This window comes from Nothobranchius furzeri, chromosome 19, assembly GCF_043380555.1.
Source record: "Nothobranchius furzeri strain GRZ-AD chromosome 19, NfurGRZ-RIMD1, whole genome shotgun sequence".
NCBI lineage: Eukaryota > Metazoa > Chordata > Actinopteri > Cyprinodontiformes > Nothobranchiidae > Nothobranchius > Nothobranchius furzeri.
In genome coordinates, this window is record NC_091759.1 from 25,087,141 (window position 1) to 25,104,558 (window position 17,418).

At 43.3% G+C, this 17,418-nt stretch overlaps 1 protein-coding gene across 2 annotated transcripts in view; it reads right to left on the reverse strand.

Annotated features, from left to right (window-relative positions):
- Positions 1–14,763, reverse strand: part of sfpq (splicing factor proline/glutamine-rich) — a 28,931-nt gene extending 14,168 nt beyond the window's left edge. The window contains exons 1-10 of one of the 2 annotated variants that reach the window (XM_015974144.3): positions 13,708–14,763; positions 12,777–12,965; positions 12,361–12,662; positions 12,181–12,276; positions 11,663–11,859; positions 11,286–11,370; positions 11,088–11,199; positions 10,970–11,012; positions 10,215–10,321; positions 4,057–4,543 (exon numbers count right to left, since the gene is read on the reverse strand). In XM_015974144.3, the coding sequence (XP_015829630.2) occupies positions 4,433–4,543; positions 10,215–10,321; positions 10,970–11,012; positions 11,088–11,199; positions 11,286–11,370; positions 11,663–11,859; positions 12,181–12,276; positions 12,361–12,662; positions 12,777–12,965; positions 13,708–14,622 (2,157 nt within the window). In that variant the 5' untranslated portion in view covers positions 14,623–14,763 and the 3' untranslated portion in view covers positions 4,057–4,432. Of the gene's footprint in view, positions 1–4,056; positions 4,544–10,214; positions 10,322–10,969; positions 11,013–11,087; positions 11,200–11,285; positions 11,371–11,662; positions 11,860–12,180; positions 12,277–12,360; positions 12,663–12,776; positions 12,966–13,707 lie in introns of those variants that run through there. The other variant, XR_011517308.1, reaches the window with a different exon arrangement.
- Between the last annotated feature and the right edge of the window lie 2,655 nt (positions 14,764–17,418).

The window sequence follows — 17,418 nt, forward strand, 5'->3', positions numbered from 1 at the left end:
CGTAACATCGAACCAGATGTTGGTACCAGGGCATCCCTTTTCCATTTATTTCTGCTTTTACTGTTCGTGGTTTTGTGTTGGTTTAATGTCATTTAGCATATAAAACTTTTCAGAGTTTGACTTCTTTACGTTTTATTTTATTACAGTAGAAGTATAATCTACGGTCAACTGCAAACAAAATAATTGGTTGTTTCCAGATAATATCAAAGCACCAAACAACCAATACCAGAAGTGTAAATCTACTTAATCCTTCTGAAAGGTTTTAATAAATACTGAGATTTGAACAATAGTGTCTGAAAATAAGGTGCCAGGATCTGTTGGGTAAAACATGTCTCATTAAAAACATTCTCAAACCATCAGTAATCACTAAAATGCAAAACTACAGCAAAGTGACTTAATGATGCACTCAAAACACTTTATTCAAGATTACTTACTGTCTCGTTCAGGCTATGTCCTCTTACCATACAACTCTGACAGACGGTTTGTGTGTCGGAAGGCTTCTAGATACTTCTACTGAAGCGATAGCATGACTTTTTGTCGAGCCAGAGCAGGTGGGAGAATGTTGCATCATGGGGGAAGTTACCAGTACAGCAGTAAAAAAAATAAAAATAAAACTGCACACACCAGCAGGTAGTATTAGGACGAATGCTCAGATTGATGATGGGGAAACTGCACTGGAACTGAAGTTTCTCAAAAAGGTCCATGGTGGAAAACACAAAAATTATCTCTTTTTTTTTCTCCTGAAGCTTCCAGCTTTGGTCTTATCCCAGTTTGTGTGAACATATTCTCCACAAGTTCTTGATCAAGACTGTGTGGTCTGACCAACTCTACCAACAACCCTGGTTTAGGCAGGAAGACTGTTGAACAGAGGATTGGGTCCCAGCTCCAACCAGCGGATGATGACACCAACAAAAGGACAGCTGAGGGAACCTTGCGTCACTGGGCTGCTTTAAGCAAGCACATGAATGTACAAGTACAATATAAAAATAAAACACTAGTGCAAAACAACTGCTCCTCCAACTGCAGTTGGAGGCATAGTTTTGATTTGTGTGTTTTCATCTATAACTTTACGGCTTGTCAGAAGATTTGTGATGCAATAAGAGTGTCTCGATTTGACAGGTCAAGAAAATGGCCGCTTTAGTGAAGAAGCAGGATTCTCTGCTGATTTCTTCAGCCACCAACTGCTACATGGAGTAAACCAAGAGCAGCGTGGGAAAAGCACAATCAGGTGTAATATGACAAACGTCAGGCAGACATTTCTCCGTGCTTTCATCAGCGTTATGTTAAATCCAACTTGGCCCCCTCCCACTCGTGACTGAGTTCACTTTGAATTTTCCTAATAGTCTCAACATTATGATCAAGTGAAATGTGAGATCAGTCACTTCTAAACTCAAGCATGAGACCACCGACTTGGTGACGTTAAGTGCCTCAAACTACTCTGGTAAAATAACAAGACTTGTGACTTTTGACTACGGTTTTTCTGGATACAAATAAAACCCCTGTGATGTAAAAAAATCAGCACAAATTCCTTCCCACTGGACAAAAACTCACTGGTATAAGATGAAAAAGGAAAAAGCAGCAAAAAGTAGGAGTCTTTGAGGAGGTTGGAGGACGGTGTAGCAGTAGATAATCAAAAAGGAGTGAATAAAAACTTATGACTGTATGTGAAGACACTCCTCAGTGTTATTTCTTACTAGTAGAACTACAGGCAAACATGGATTCAGGTCAGGAAAGTCTTATAAGAGCTTCTAGTGTGTGTGTGTGTGTTAGGCTTGAGCAGCATTACCGTATACAGCAGGTGTTACAAAATACCCACGTAAGTCCCAATACAGTCATGGGAAAAAAAAAAAAAAAAAAAAAAAGACAAGTAAAAATAAATGAGATAAATAAATCATTTAATGTATAAAACTGATGCGTTGTTTAGATTTACAAAAAGTTTAACAATTTTGTCCAACTTCTAGACGTTCCATGAAGTTGATGAACGTCATCACGTGACAACTGAGCCGAGAAGAGGTGGCAGCTCGCGTGCCAGACGGTTTCTAAAAAATAACTTTGGGGGAGTATTTCTGGTTGGAAGAAACTTACACTGATGAGGTTATTTTTGCAAACAAAAGATGACCGCGAAAGATGCACGCCCCGTTGCAATGGCCGAGGAGCGAGCTGCAGGTGAAATAGACTTCTGTCTTAGGCCTGTTATTGGCTCATCAACTGCCAGCCGTTTCCTGGGAAAATGCCCCTGGCCGCCAGCGTTTGAGCGTTTTTACTGTTTTTTATTTTTTGAAGAGTCACAGAACATTGTGCTCTATGATGATGTCAGCAACTAAAATACCAAAAGAAAGTGCAGACTCACTGCTTTGCGAGCATGTTTCTAGCGTTATCCAGTCTTTCATAATCTGTTGTCGAATTGTGAGCTGCGGAAATTTTTCTGGTTCACGCCTATTTTTTTGGATGTTCTGCTTCCTGATCACGTGACGTGTGACAGTAGCGGATGAAGATCAGTTTGTTCTCACAGTGTGGGGGCTTGTTCTGGTGTCTGCCTAGTATAAAAAAGCAATTAACGACTTTTGCCGTCCATGGCAATAAATTAATTAAGAGACAACCATGTGCTTTTCTGGTGGAAAACATGTTGCCAGCCTTCCCCAGATGATGGGAACAGCCCCCCGTGTGTCGGCGCCACAAGCTCACCAAAGCGGGTTTTCGTAATAGTTCGTTATTCGGTTTCTGAACAGTGAAGAACCAAATCAGTTGTTTGGTAAGCGTATACAGCCATTTAAGGCTTAAGTCATCATTTTTAAAACTAGCCCCGGTAATACCGTACTGAGTGGTAAAATGTGGAGAAAACTAGACGGTAATGAAATTTGGATACCGCCCAAGCCTAGTGAGTGTGAGCAGACCAATGTGCTATGCGAGTTTGTCAGTCGTCTCAAAGCACATCTTTACAGAGGAAGTCGCCCCCAAATCTACTTTTTTCTGTTTAACTGTATAAACGAGTGTCTAATAGTTCAGTAGAGGTGCGTAGTTGTTTCGAATTTTTAGTGCATCGTATTTAAAATATAATCTGCCATAAGTGTAGCGCCCTCTTCAGGTTAAAAGTCTGCTCTACATGGAAATTTGAATCAGCCATTGCTATTGGCTAAGCAGTGACTTCTGACACTAGCCAGCATTTCTGATGCGGCTGTAATGCACTTCAGTCTCGGCTTCGCCCTCAGCTGCCTTGACCACTCACAAGTAGAGGCCAACCGATATATCGGCCGATCAATAAATCGAGCAGATCTATTCAATCTTTTCTGTATCGACCAAAATTATTTTTAAGGGCTGACGAAAATAAAGAAATCAGGCACCTGTTTTGCCAACTGCCGCCACCTCTAGACTGAAGAAAGGACCCGAAAGACCCCAACACAGTTCAATGGTTTGAGTTTGTTTTCTATTAGAAGTTCAAAAAATATTAAGAGATTTTTTACCCATTTAATTTATATTGCACACAGTGAGTGTTCAGTTGTCTTTCGCAACCAATGTGTTGCAAAAACGTATATGTCTGCCTTAAATCTCGGCCATCGACAAATTATTCGGCATCAGCCTCAAGAAACCCATATCGGTCGGCCTCTACGGCTCGTCCATTAAAACCTTTTCTCTCTTTACTCGGGTGAAGGAGGTGGAGAGAAATCCTCCAGACTAGGAAGCTTGCTGCTGGTCCTTTAAGCTGTGTGTTTTAGCAGCTTATTTCCCCGCTGATGCAAAACGGTAACTTTCATTTAAACGTGTCGGGATCAACCCTAAAAACATAAGACCTCTGTATTTTGAGTCTGATATTGCTGAAAAATATCCAACATCTACATCAGGGTGTGGGTAACTTGGTTTATTCCTGACTATTACTTTATTCTAAGTATAATAAGCCCAGCTGATGATGATAGCCGTAAAGTGTACAGTTCAGTACTGATGGAGGAAATAAGAATCCTATAAAGACTCAACATGCTAAACTTACTCACAATGTGTCCATGTTTACTATTGAGACAGTGAATTTGTGTTTAAATGAGTTTTAGAAATAAAATTTAACCGTTTCCTGATAGAACCAGTGTGTCTTTATTTTAATCATGCTTCAACTCCAAATCTATGGCACAAAACACAGCCATGGGAGGTTCAGGAAAGTTACAGTTATCACTTCACGGCGATTCACATAGCAATGTACATCTAGAAAGGAACAGGATACATGATCAGAACGAACAACTGGATCACACCAGGGTGACCAGTTTCCACACCAATAACAATTCTAACTCATTTTTTTTAAAAAGGAGGAAAATATTGACTTAAAAAAACAGTCAACTAAATGACTAAAACGATGCAACAGTTCAAACTTAAATACAGGAAGTACGACTTATGTTTGTCTTGGTGTTTCTATACAAGTGGTGCTGCTGGAAGCTTCAAAAAGCAGCCTTTAAAAACGGGGTTTCTTAACAGGACCGTCAAACTCCTCACGGACCCTGCCAAACCCAGCGGCACCTGCACCCATTCCTCTAGCACCGCCCTGGGAGAAGCGCTCATTGCGCTGTTTGAATGGAGCGGAGGGGGTGAGGAATAAAGTACAGGACGAGGAGGGGTCAGTGCACAGAAAGCACCAGTTCATGTCCATGTGGAGGTGTGTAAACATGTGGTTTGTTATATTGTGAGGTGGTTTATACAACAACCAGCAGGAGACACATCCGATGAAAGAGTTCGTTCCAATAGAAGATCCACAGGCGCCACAGGTTACATACGGAAAAGGAAGAGAGGGTAATGTTTTCGTTAGTCTGTGCTCATCAGTTCTGCTCTGTTCTGCTCTCCAGTGCATGCCAAGGCTAGCTTACAGCGCTTACTGCTCAGCGGGTCAGCATGAACACACGCAGCCCAACTTCTTACAATAAGGGAAAGTCTGTGTGAAAGATATCCGATTTTGTATGTATAAAAATTACGTTATGAAGAGCAAAGAAACTTGTACTGAAATCTGTCAAACAAGAAATTATTGTGAAAATTTTAGTTGAGCAGCCAATATAAAAAGTAGGATGATGTACAAATGCAGTAAGCCAATAGTGTCACATGGTGGAGAGAGCCAAAAACAATGATTATTTCTGTGTAGGATTGATGTCAGCATCTGGTAAAAACAAATGACGCAGCAAGTCCAGCTAATTTAACGCCCATGTATGTGTAAACAGGACTAAAACTGTACACTAAAACTGATACATTTTTTACCAAGACACCACAATTACAACCAAAACTAAGAAAATAAGTAATTAAAAAGTACACCATGTGACTGAGCATAACTCTAGAGATGCACCGACTGACTTTGTAGTTAAATTATGAGAAAGTTATGACTCAGATTTTATTTCTAACTAATGGCATCAACAGATTAACGGCCAATCATATCATGTGTCGCTCCACACTGGACCAATCAATGTGTTGCTAACGGCTAATGTTTATGTAGCGGGAACCTCTTGCTGCAGGTGACGGGTAAGACACAGCTGGTAAAAATAAACAAAAGCACCCAGAACGGAAAAACAGGACAGCTAATGACGTTGTTGTAGTGACCCAACAGTTCAGGTGTGTGGATGTATTTTAGCTAGGTAACGCCGCAGCTGCGCTGCTAATGATACCGATAGTGTGTGACGGATCACTTACAAATACACAACCACATTAAAGTACCAGAGAGCGTTGACGCCCCGGCACATAGTGATGTTTTATATTGTAATATCTAAATGAACCAAGCACTGCAGCTGGGGGAGTTCCCAGTAAATCCCATTTCATAATAAAAAAAAACACAGTGACTATTGCACAATGAACACATTTTTAACTAGCAGAATCGGTGCATCTCTAAAGTGTTAAAACAACAAAGTTAAATTTTCTTACGTTTCCCATTAATGTAGAGCTGCACGATGTTACATTTGAGCATCGACAACATGCGTATGCTCGATCAACGCTGGACTCAATGACTTAATGTTACAGGTACCTGACATGCAGCGACCCTCCATAACAAAAATCATTTTTAATCAGTTTGTGGAATCTGAGTTTTTGGTTTCCAAATATCATCGACAATCAACATACAATAGAAGGGGGGCACTTTTTACCCATTGGCAATAGTTGAAGGTTTTGCCCCAGCAGTGAGTGAGTGTGTGTGTGTGCGCGTGCGTGTGTTGTTGGAGGGGGTTTCTGCTGGAGCATCAGGAAAGGTGTAAATCAAAAGTTTGAAGCTAATGTAAGTACACTAATGGTGGTTGTGACGATAACTTGAATGAAGGATGTCTGAAGTTGATTTGAGTGTGTAAGCTTTTCGTTATGTTGGATTGTCAATGGAAGACTTGTAGTGGAAAAACTTATTTTATTAGAAGGACATTTAAGCTGGAAAACAAGCTAGCTTTTAAACATGAGCACGATCATGGAACCTCAACCCTGATGTCAACCATCATCCCTGGGCCACGTCTGCCTGATACTGGAATCCACATTGCTAGAGTAAACAACAGAGCTTTGACATTTGAATCGATTCGGTACTAATTCCCGGTACCTAGGAATCGATACCGGTACTTAACGGTACCAATTTTAGATACTTTTGAGTGTTTAATATTTTACTTCTCTTTTATAATTAAAATTTTTTTTCTCAATATATAACCATATTTGATAAATATCACAATAAATAACATACAACAGTTTGTATTGTAACATCGCCCTTGTAGTTTTATAAGCTGATAATTAAACTGAAGCAAACGTCTTTACTGTGAACTAAATTTACTGTGTATCTTCATTCCTTTTGCCGTCCTTTTTCTTTGATTTTTCCTACTGGGAAGTTAGAATTTCCGAGGAGAAAGCAAATGCACCATTAGCTGATAAAAATGGTGGCAATGGAAGCTAATTTATCAAGCTAACGTTATCTTAAACAGTTTATTTAGCTGCTGGAGCAGATTTAAACGATGATGCCTCACACTTAGATCGTTGTCCCAATCACCCGTCGCATTTAGTAAAGTGAAGCCAAACTTTAGAGCACATTCATTTTCTTCTATCCGAAAAAAAATGCGAGTTCCGAGGAGAAAGCGAACGCACCATTAGCGGAACGGAAGCTAACATATCAAGCTAACGTTATTTTAAACATTTTATCTACCTACCGGAGCAGATTAAGATGAGGATGTCTCACTTAGATCGTTGTCGCTGGTTTCATCATCACCCAGTTACCCATCACATTTAGTGAAGTGGACCCAAGCGTTAGCGTGCGTTCTTTCCACCATGCTGCTCTGTTTACAACTGGCTCGCAGTGACATAACGCTCTTGCGCAGCTGTCTAGGCAAGTTCTCGTTATGAAGGACGGGTACCAAAACGAGGCACCGTTTCAAATGACGTGAATCGGTGCTCAGTCGGTACTATGGAATTTGGTCGGTACCTTAAAAAGTACCGAATTCGGTACCCATCGCTAGTGCTAAACAGTTGGAAATTCTAAAAGGCTGCTTTTCCTGAAGCTGAAGTGGTAGCAGCCGGCTGTTTCTCCTCTGATATTACTGAGCGGAGAACCTCTCACACCAGTGGTGTTCTAGTGCTGAATGTGGGAGTGCATAATAAATGGAGGACCCAGGGTGGCTTGACAGCTGACAACCGGATGGTCCAACAGTTGCTTTGGTTCGTCACTGAAACATCGTCCTGGTACAAGGAGATGTAGTCTATTGGTTGGTTTCCAACAATGTGAACGAAACCTGGTCCAATGGTTAGTTTTGGACCTAACCATGTGACTGAGGTTTGTATAAAAATGCAAGAGAACCACTTGATTATTTTCTTTTAACCTTCACAATATATTTATAATCATTTTAGAACTTTAGGAAGCATGAAAAAATGTTTTAAGATAGCTTGTTTTGTATTTTTGCCATTATATATTTAATTGGACCCTTGTTGCTGAAAAAAAGTCACGATTTTCTATTTTGAATGACAAGGCTTCTAACTGTTATTTAGCTTATCCAAGCGGCTTGACAAAAGTGTTTACTACATCTACAATTATGACAGCAAGAAAATAACCCCTGGAAGAAGGCCGTTTACCATCCTTGGTACATAAAACACTGACAGGTTGTTACTAACGCCTACTGCACACTGGAAGCATCAGCGGCGCCGAACGTCTATGGGAGCAGTTCAAACCAGACACAACGCAGTGTGTCCAAGAGGCGGCACGCCGCGCCACTAAAGATACGGCTCTCTTTCTGGGACGAGACAATTTCTGCAGTTATAACAGACCTAGACAGGAAATCACACACTGTTTGTGTTAACCCCTGGTAATTTTCAAAATAAAAGTCTATTGCAGCGGTGTTAACACTTTGGGCGCCAGAGTTTTTTTACATGACCATTTAAAAGGGTTGTAGCTAGAGCTGCTCGATTATGGCAAAACCAATAATCACGATTATGGTGACTGAAATTGAGATCACGATTATTTAGGATTATTTTTCTATTTGTCGATTTTACTTGTTTTTATTCAGTCATAAATTTGCTCAGGGCACAATCAGGATAAAAATAAATAAGAAACAAGATGATCAGTAAAATAACTCCTGATTCCCAGTATAAAAAGACCAATATACTCATAGCTCATAGTTTATGACCCAAGGGCTATAGACCTTGGTTTAACTCATTTAAGTCTAACCAGTACAGACCCAAATACCAATATCTTGCAAATACTGACAACAAGAATTATACAGTGGCATTTATAACAAATAAACGCAAATAAATTGATGATCACAAAATGTTGCATAACATTTATTGAAGTCGTGTCAAGGTGCTGTAGGAGAGTGCACTAGCACCGTGTCCTCAGAGAGATTAGTTATTAGTTATCAGCGTGAGGAACTTATTTCTACCTTATTTATAAACTATTTATTTACAAGTCCATCAGTTAATGTAATAATTGTCCCAACCACAGCTGCACCCCCCAGCCCCCAACCTGCTCTCAGGGTTAATTTATATCAGTGTGTGTTTTTCATGACTTCAATCCTGGCAGTAGAGGGAAACAACATCATATAGGACTTCAAACAGCGATCTCAAACAAGATTCCCTTCTTTCGAGTTTAACGGCGGACGACATACTCAGTCTCCCGGTGTGAAACCCTAACCCCAGTGCAGCGATTATCATGAGTAAACTTTGCTGCTTCTGTTCCGCTGATGCTTCCAGTGTAGTTCTCCCGAGGGCATTTGTTGAAAATTCCTGTATCTTTTTAATTAAAATTAGAATAAATTATGTGATTTTTCTTTCAATGTCATGCAGCTCTATATTAATGAGAAAAATGCAGACTGCCAAAAATCATTACTACCCTTGCAAGTGTAAGTGTCAGGCAGTTTTTCATCTAAAGGGTCATCAGTGATGGTCGAGAAAATGTTGAAAATCAACTACTGAATTTTTAAAGCTTTGTTCGATAAGCTGACAAACTTTCAACGCTAAAAACATAATGAGGAGCCCTTCAGCTGTTGACTGTAATCCAAAAGCCTTTATGCAACCATCTAGTCCAAGAGAATAAGATCAACTCAGCCCAGAAAACTTCTACATCACAAAGCTGCACCTGCCCCCATCGTTTATTACCAATACTTATTCATGATTTAGGAAATTGTACCATCAATCTGCACTAAAACATCACAAGAGTTCAGTTACAATACGGATAAAAGGCATGGTAAAGTATCCAGAGCAGATTAAAGTACAGCCCTACTCCAGGTCTCAAGAGGTACTCCACCAGATTCCACAATCCCACCCAAAAGTACACAAAACCGGTTTGTGATTTAAAAACTCCCGTTTCACGAATAAATAACACATCAGTGTATGAAGTCTCTAGAAGCTCAACTGAAACTTCAGTGAAAATACTTGAATGAGCGCCTGTCCAGCTCACAAAAGACAGGACTTGCAAAAGATCTGTGGTACAAATGTTGTAAAGGTGAGCAGAGCCACATGACGTTTGCACAAACACACTGGAGAGCAGTGTCTGATGGCTTAGTGCAGACTGATGGTGCCATCTTTCACTAAATGCCTGGTTCAACGGAACTTGGGGGGGCAGTGTGTTACCAGCCAGGCAGCAGATCCGAAAGACTCAAAAAGCAGCCAACTTTCCAAAGACAGCTGTGGATTTGAACCAGCAACCCTTCTGGATCAGCTGACCTCCATCTTTACCATCAGCTGGGAGTCTCTCCAACCAAAAGGAAAGACAACTAATCTACTACTGGTCTTCCCAAAGTGGGATACGTTACCATTTCATTGTTGATCAGGCCTCCTGGAGAAGATGCCATTCCTGCCTGGCTTTCAAAGTTGAGTCCACCCATCTGGAACTTCTGACTGGATGCACTAAAGGACATGTCTAAATAAGTGAATAAAAACAGTAAATCAGTGACAAACATCACACGTAAGGAGGATGAGAGTTCATAATGCTAACAGAAGTTGGATCACATAGCATTCCAGTCACGTTCAATGTTGCCGATTAATGCAGGGTTCCCCCCAGCATTATAAGTCCCCATAAGCCTGGCGGGTGCTTGGTCCCCCGCCAGCCCAAGCATCCACCCCCCACCCCCGCAGTCACGGATGACGCACAGTAGCAGAACGAGCCGCACACCCCTTCCCTTCTGACACGGGCACCGAAAGGTAGCAGAATGATTGCGCCGCACTTGCAACTTCAGAGGGCGGTGGGGTCAGAGTGACACTTCATCAACCCAGGAAAGGCTCATTCTAGCACATTCTGGCTCAAGAAAATGATTACACACGGAAAAGTTGAGAAGTAAATACTGTCTAATAATTTGTGTCCATTCCACGGCACGTCTTACTCCGCTACGCCACAAACACGCACACACAGGATGATGAGGTCGTCAGCACAGCTGATGTTTGAACAATGCAGCTTCTGCTTTATTTCACCTAAACTTCAACTTCAGCACATGGCTGAGCCAATGAAGTTATTGTTAAGCTTTAAATATTTATTAATCAGATCTAATTTACAGAGTAAACCGTAACTCACCGTTCATATTTCCACTGGTGTGCATTCTCATCTCTCTTTCCATCTGTAAAACAAAGACATCAAGGCGTTAGATCAGGACAGCAACACCCTCCCATCAACTGCGTCGTCAGATATCTACATCGACGAAGTTGCCCATCCTGTAGTTCTCTTCACGCTTGCGGCGCATCTGCTCCTCCACTTCTCTCTTCCGAAGCAATTCTTCTTCACGTCTGCGACGTTCTTCTTCTTGTCTGGTTTTTAATGATCCAAGTTTAATGATCAATAAAAAACTACTCTTAAAAAGCTGCATCTAGATGTTAAAGGAAAGAGAAACTACCTGAGCTGCATTTCTTTCCTCTTTTGCATCTCCTGATTGTGCATCTCCTCCATACGTCTCAGATCCTCCTGTCGCCTCAGAAGTTCTGAAAGACAACACATTTGATAAGCCTGTCAGAGCGCCCCAGGGCAGCTGTGGCTACATCGTAGCTCATCACTATCGGTGGGTGAATGTGTGTGTGAATGGATGAATGATACACTGTAGTGTAAAGCGCTTTGGAGTCCTTACTCTGAGAGGCGCTATACAAGTGCGGCTCATTTAACATTTAAGGTATACTACTATCCAATACAACACAAATATACTGAGCATGTGTGTTGATTTTTACATCAAATAACCACAGGCTCTGGCTTAGAAAGCTCCACACTGATGAAACTCACCCTGGCGGAGCATATTAGCCTGGTGCTCATGGTAAGCATCGTCCATCTCACTCTCCAGCTTCTCACGGGCCTCACGCATGTTCTTCTCCACCTGCTCTCGCTGCTGCTTCTCCATTTCATCCAAAGACTTCCAGCGTTTAGAGTATTCAAATTCAAATGTTCCGGGACGAGCAAAGCGAGGAGGGTGTTCGCGCTCTCTAAAGACACAATAAGCATGGCATAAGATATGTTAGAATGACATTAATGTCAACGTAACATTCAGTGCTGGAAATCCCAGAACCTCAAACGCTAAAATCACTGGTGCTTAACTGGAATCGTGTTCAACAGTAAAAGCATCTACAGCTAGATTAAGCTTCTTCCCCCCTCCACCCCCAAAAAGGTCAAGCAGCCTTTTGCAACTAAAGAAAATCAAGCATGAAATACTCCCCAAACCCTCCTGCGTCAATATTCTACCGTGCTTCTACGCTTATTTTAACTAACTTAGAGAAAAGGGTATGGTGCAAAGGTGACATGCTTACGCCTGGTACTGAGGGTTCTTATGGGTCAGCTTCTCTGGAAGGCCATCATCACAATCAAACTGTTCCAGAGGCTCTACAATCACGGGGCGAGGTGAGCTAAAATGGAAGGTAATAAAACACAATGCCATGATTTTAATGTTTTATTATCACGTACTGAATTAGTGCAAATTATGAGCTTACGTGGTGAGGAGGAAAACGCCTTCATTGCATCGATCCAGGGCCTTTTTGGCAGCTGCCCTGGAAGCAAACTCAACAATGCCTCGACTCGTGGAGCGCCCACGGTCATCGACAACAACAACGGCCCTCTCAACCATTCCAAACTGGGAAAAGGCTTCCTCCAGGAGCTCATTGGAAACAAATGGAGAAATATTCTTCACTGACAGAGCTGCAGAATGTGTAGCAAATCTAACTCGCAGAGGTCTGTTTTTCATTGGAGTGTCGTCCATCTCTGCCTTGGCGATTTCTGCCAGTGCCCGGGACTCCTGAAACACAAACAAATGCCACCAGAGTGAGATTTTGAATCTTTACACCTGATAGATGATGGAAAAAGGAAGTGTGAGGGTTTATTATATTAAAGGTGTTACGTATCCACTCACCAGTCGGATGAATCCAAAGCCCTTTGCTTTGTTGATGAACACTTCAGATGGCTCTCCGTATTTTGCAAACATCTTCCTGAAATCCTCCTCTGTGATGTCATTGGGAAGGTTACCAACAAACAAACGGCACCTCTGTGTGTAGGACTTCTCCCCCGGCTTCAACAGCATGGACAGCGTCCCCTTGAACCCCTGTCATGAATGTTTAAGTAGTATTTATTTTTTGATGTACCTCAGACATTTTCAATAGAACAAAAAACTGTTTTATCACCGAAAAAATGTCATTCTGCTGATTTTCTTACATTGTGTATCGACATTTATCCATCACCACAGTGTCTACTTTATTCCATCTACTGGTTGTGCAGCACCAGGCTAAAGACCAAAGGTGGCAGATCATCTGCTGCTGAGGCCTCCAGACTCTGGACCTCTCCTCCTGAGCCTGAGATCAGTGGACTCTTTTAAAAAGCCGCTGAAAACGCAACCTGTTCATGCCGACCATTGCGTGACCTTCGTCACCACATCACCTTATTTTGCTCTTCTTACTTATTCAGCCTTACCCGGGAAACACTAATTTCACTCTTTCTTATAAAGTTTTCCCTTTCTTTCCTTACATTTTAATCACATACATTTGTTTATATTATAAATTTTTATTTAGTGCCTCGTGATTTTTTTATCTTGTGAGGCGTTTTATAAAAGATCGTTTTCATAATTTCCTTTGTCCTTACCAAACAAACCTAGCATGTAGCATCCGAACACAAAATGGCGTCGCGCTAAAGCTAGCGAAATTAGGTGCGCGTGTTTTTATCTACCGTGTCTGCCGGAGACGTAGAATGGCACGGTACTGCAGCACAACACGACTACCCCGCCCGTCCGAAAACAGCAGTGGTTCAACATTAAACTTACTCATGAAAATTAGTAAAAAGTCCAAACTGACCTGTTCTTGGCCGCCGTCTGACTCGGCGGACCCACTTTTAGAGGGAGTTTGTTTCGCCTCTGGTTTAGCCCCAGGTTCCGACTGGGTGGGTCTCTGGCCTTGCTGAGGACCAGGCCTCTGGTTCTGCTGGGGACCGGGCCTCTGGTTCTGTTGGGATCCGGGCCTCTGGTTCTGCTGCTGGGGTCCGGGCCTCTGGTTCTGCTGCTGCGGGGGTCCGGGCCTCTGGTTCTGCTGCTGCGGGGGTCCGGGCCTCTGGTTCTGCTGCTGCCCGGGCCTCTGGTTCTGCTGCTGCGGGGGTCCGGGCCTCTGGTTCTGCTGCTGGGGACCGGGCCTCTGGTTCTGCTGCTGGGGACCGGGCCTCTGGTTCTGCTGCTGGGGACCGGGCTTTTGAGTCTGTTGGTTTCCAGGCTGCTGAGGACTGGGCTGAGGCTTCTGTTGGGGAACAGGTTTCGGGCTTTGTTGGGGTGTTGCTTTTTGCTGCTGCTGCTCGGTTGAATCTCCAGCCGAAGACTTGACCTGCTGGTTCTGGTTAGGCTGGGGGGTGGTTACTTCAGATTTCACCGGTGGTGGGGATTGTACCTTCGGCTGGGTCGCTGGAGATTCTGGTTTCTTCTGCTCCTGGGTTGGTTGCTTTTGCTCCATTGGGCCTTTCATCGTGAGGGCCGGGCCGGGACTCGGTGGAGGTATGATGGGTTCCGACTGATTTGCCGGTTTCTGCGGCACCGCATGGGAACCTTGATTTGGCTGTCTGTTGAAGTTATTACCACCTCTGCGGTTTTGATTGGGATGCTGGAAAGGATGGTTCCTAAACGGATTTCCCATTATGCTACCACGCATCGGGCCGCCGGGGCCTCCTCGGTGTGGCTGAAATTGATTCATCCCAAAAGCTCCACGGTTGTTGTTAAATCGAGACATTTAACCTAAATACGTGGGAAAATATCGACAAAACACGAAAAACCTCTTAGGTTAGCGGAGTAAAACGTCTTTTGTTGCCTTTTAAAAGATCCTCAAAATGGCGACTAACGGTCGAAGGATGTCGGTCTTTCTTTCCAGAAGAAACGAACTCCGCCCACATTTACTAGGAGCCTCTGATTGGTTTAGCTCGGAGGGAGGAGCTTCTTCCGAATGAGAAGTCCCAACGGAATGACAGAATCAAGTCGAAATGATTCCTTCACGTAGAAATAATAAAAAAAGCCTAACATTTACTGTGGGAGGCTGACCTTTACAGCTTCAAACATGTAATCTTCCCATCAACTGGAACTATGCCTAACATGTTCATTAAACCAGTAATTTTCCTCTGGGATTAATAAAGTATTTTTGAATTTGAATAAACATCGAAAAGCACGAATACGAAGCAGCAACCACCATTTACAGAGAGCTCCTGAGCCCTGACCCATCGTCAACCCCTCACATCATTTTGTCCCCACAAATATTTAGAATTGTCGGATTGGTTCCCACAGATGTTTTGTCGTTTGAAAACTTGTTTTGGCACTTTTGGGCTAGCCTAGTGGAGCTGATCGATGTCTACCTGACCCTGACCCTCATCTTTACCGCTACCCGTTTCTGTCGTGGTGTTTCTTCCTAGCTCACTGCCGACTTAAAAACCAGACCAAACTTTTCTTTAATTCATACATATTTCATTTCATTAATCATCATTGAAATATGAATAAAAAAATAAAACCGTAATTAATTTTAGTTTAAATTTCACCATTTCTGAAAGGGTTTGTTGCATCAGCATGCTGAACTGCTAGCTGGTGCTTCAGGTAACCTGTTCACTTTGGGTTAATAACAGGTCATTTCTAGTTAGTTTGGTCAGATATTGGTTGAATGTTTTCTCATGGCCATGGTGCAGAACACTTCTACTTTTCTTCATCCAGTGGATCACAGACAGCTCTGCTCTGGTGAGGGGATGTGGAGTCTCCTCCTCATTATGCCACTTAGTTAAAAGTTTCCTACCTCAGAAAATTCAGCAGATTGCAGCAAACCTTAACCCTAAACAAGCACGTAGCGACAGTGGAGAGGAAAACTCCCCTTTAACAGGAAGAAACCTCCACACCAGCGTAGCTGCTGCTGGCAGCATAGTTTATAGTAGTTTTCTTCACATTTAATGCTTTGTCTTCTGTCCTGGAAGACAGATGTGAAGCTCGCTTAACACCCAATCATTTCTCTTGTCCTCTTCCTCGTGTCTGGTTTGATGACGAAAGTTTGGCGAGACCAGCAGTCGGAGTCCTCTGTGCATTTTTCACACAAACCTTTGCTGCCTGTCAAAAACAAGCATCTAAACGTGCCTTTAATACTCCATCTTCCCATTTTCTATGCCCGCTTTTCCACGCAGGGTCGCAGGGGGCTGGTGCACATCTCCAGCTGTCTTTGGGCAAACAGGCGGGGGACACCCATGACAGATTAGCAGTCCGTCGCAGGGCAACTCAAAGACACAAGACAGATAACACATCAGGACGATTTAGAGCAGGGTGTTCAATTCCGGGCCTGGAGGTCCGGTATCCAGCACGTTTTAGTTTTAACTCTGCTTCAACACACCTGACTTCAATCTGCAGGTGATTAACAGGCTTCTGCAGAGCCTGATGAGCTGCTGCACTGCTGAATCAAGTGTGTTGAATCAGAGAAACCACTAAAATGTGCTGGATACCGGACCTCCAGGACCAGAATTGAATACCTGTGATCCTGACAGTCCTGTTTTTGGACTGTGGAAGGAAGCCGGAGTACCCAGAGGGAACCCACGCATGCACAGGGAGAACAAGCAAACTCCTTGCAGAGATCCGAGGTCGGGATGTGAACCCAAGACCTCCTGCTACAAGGCAACGGCGCTGACCACTGTGCAGCTGTCTTTAAGAGTCATGGCACATGAAATTATTTGTATTTGCGGATATACTCCCATTCATCACTTTGGGCAGTGGGAGACCCACGTACCTGGAGTAATGGTACATATCCGGTATTTGATAAAGCGTCTTCTAGAGTCCTGGAACCCCCCCCCCCCCCCCCCAAGTTGCTTTACAACACAGTCATTCACCCATTCACACACTGGTGGGGATGAGCTACGAAGCCACAGCTGCCCTGAGGCGAGGTTACCGAGCACAGGCGCCACCCTCCCTCCGACCATCATGTAGCACGTAGGTGGGCGTGGCTTGGGCTCTCTGTTGTCCCCGACATTTACGAGTTTTGTAACTGTACAACTTCTGTAAAATAAAAAGTAGTTATGATAAGTTTTACACGGGGATGCCCAGATCTTGGCTGCACTCACCGCTCTGGCCTAGCCCAGATGTGGGCGACGGTGGCACAGGAGTTAAGCGCTCGCCCCGTAATCGGAAGGTTGCAGGTTCGAGCCCCGCTCAGTCTGTCGCTGTGTCCTTGGGCAAGACACTTAACCCACGTTGCCTGCTGGTGGTGGTCGGAGGGACCGGTGGCGCCAGTGCTCGGCAGCCTCGCCTCTGTCAGTGCGTCCCAGGGCAGCTGTGGCTACATCGTAGCTCATCCCCACCAGTGTATGAATGTGTGTGTGAATGGGTGAATGACTGGTTGTGTTGTAAAGCGCCTTGGGGGGTTTCAGGACTCTAGAAGGCGCTATATCAAATACAGGCCATTTACCACAGCCATCAGATGGTTTAACACTGAAACGGCGCCGGTTTGAAGAAGTAATTTATCTTTCATGTGCATTCGGATGTAAAAGGAGTTTTAAAAAGCACAACTCAGACA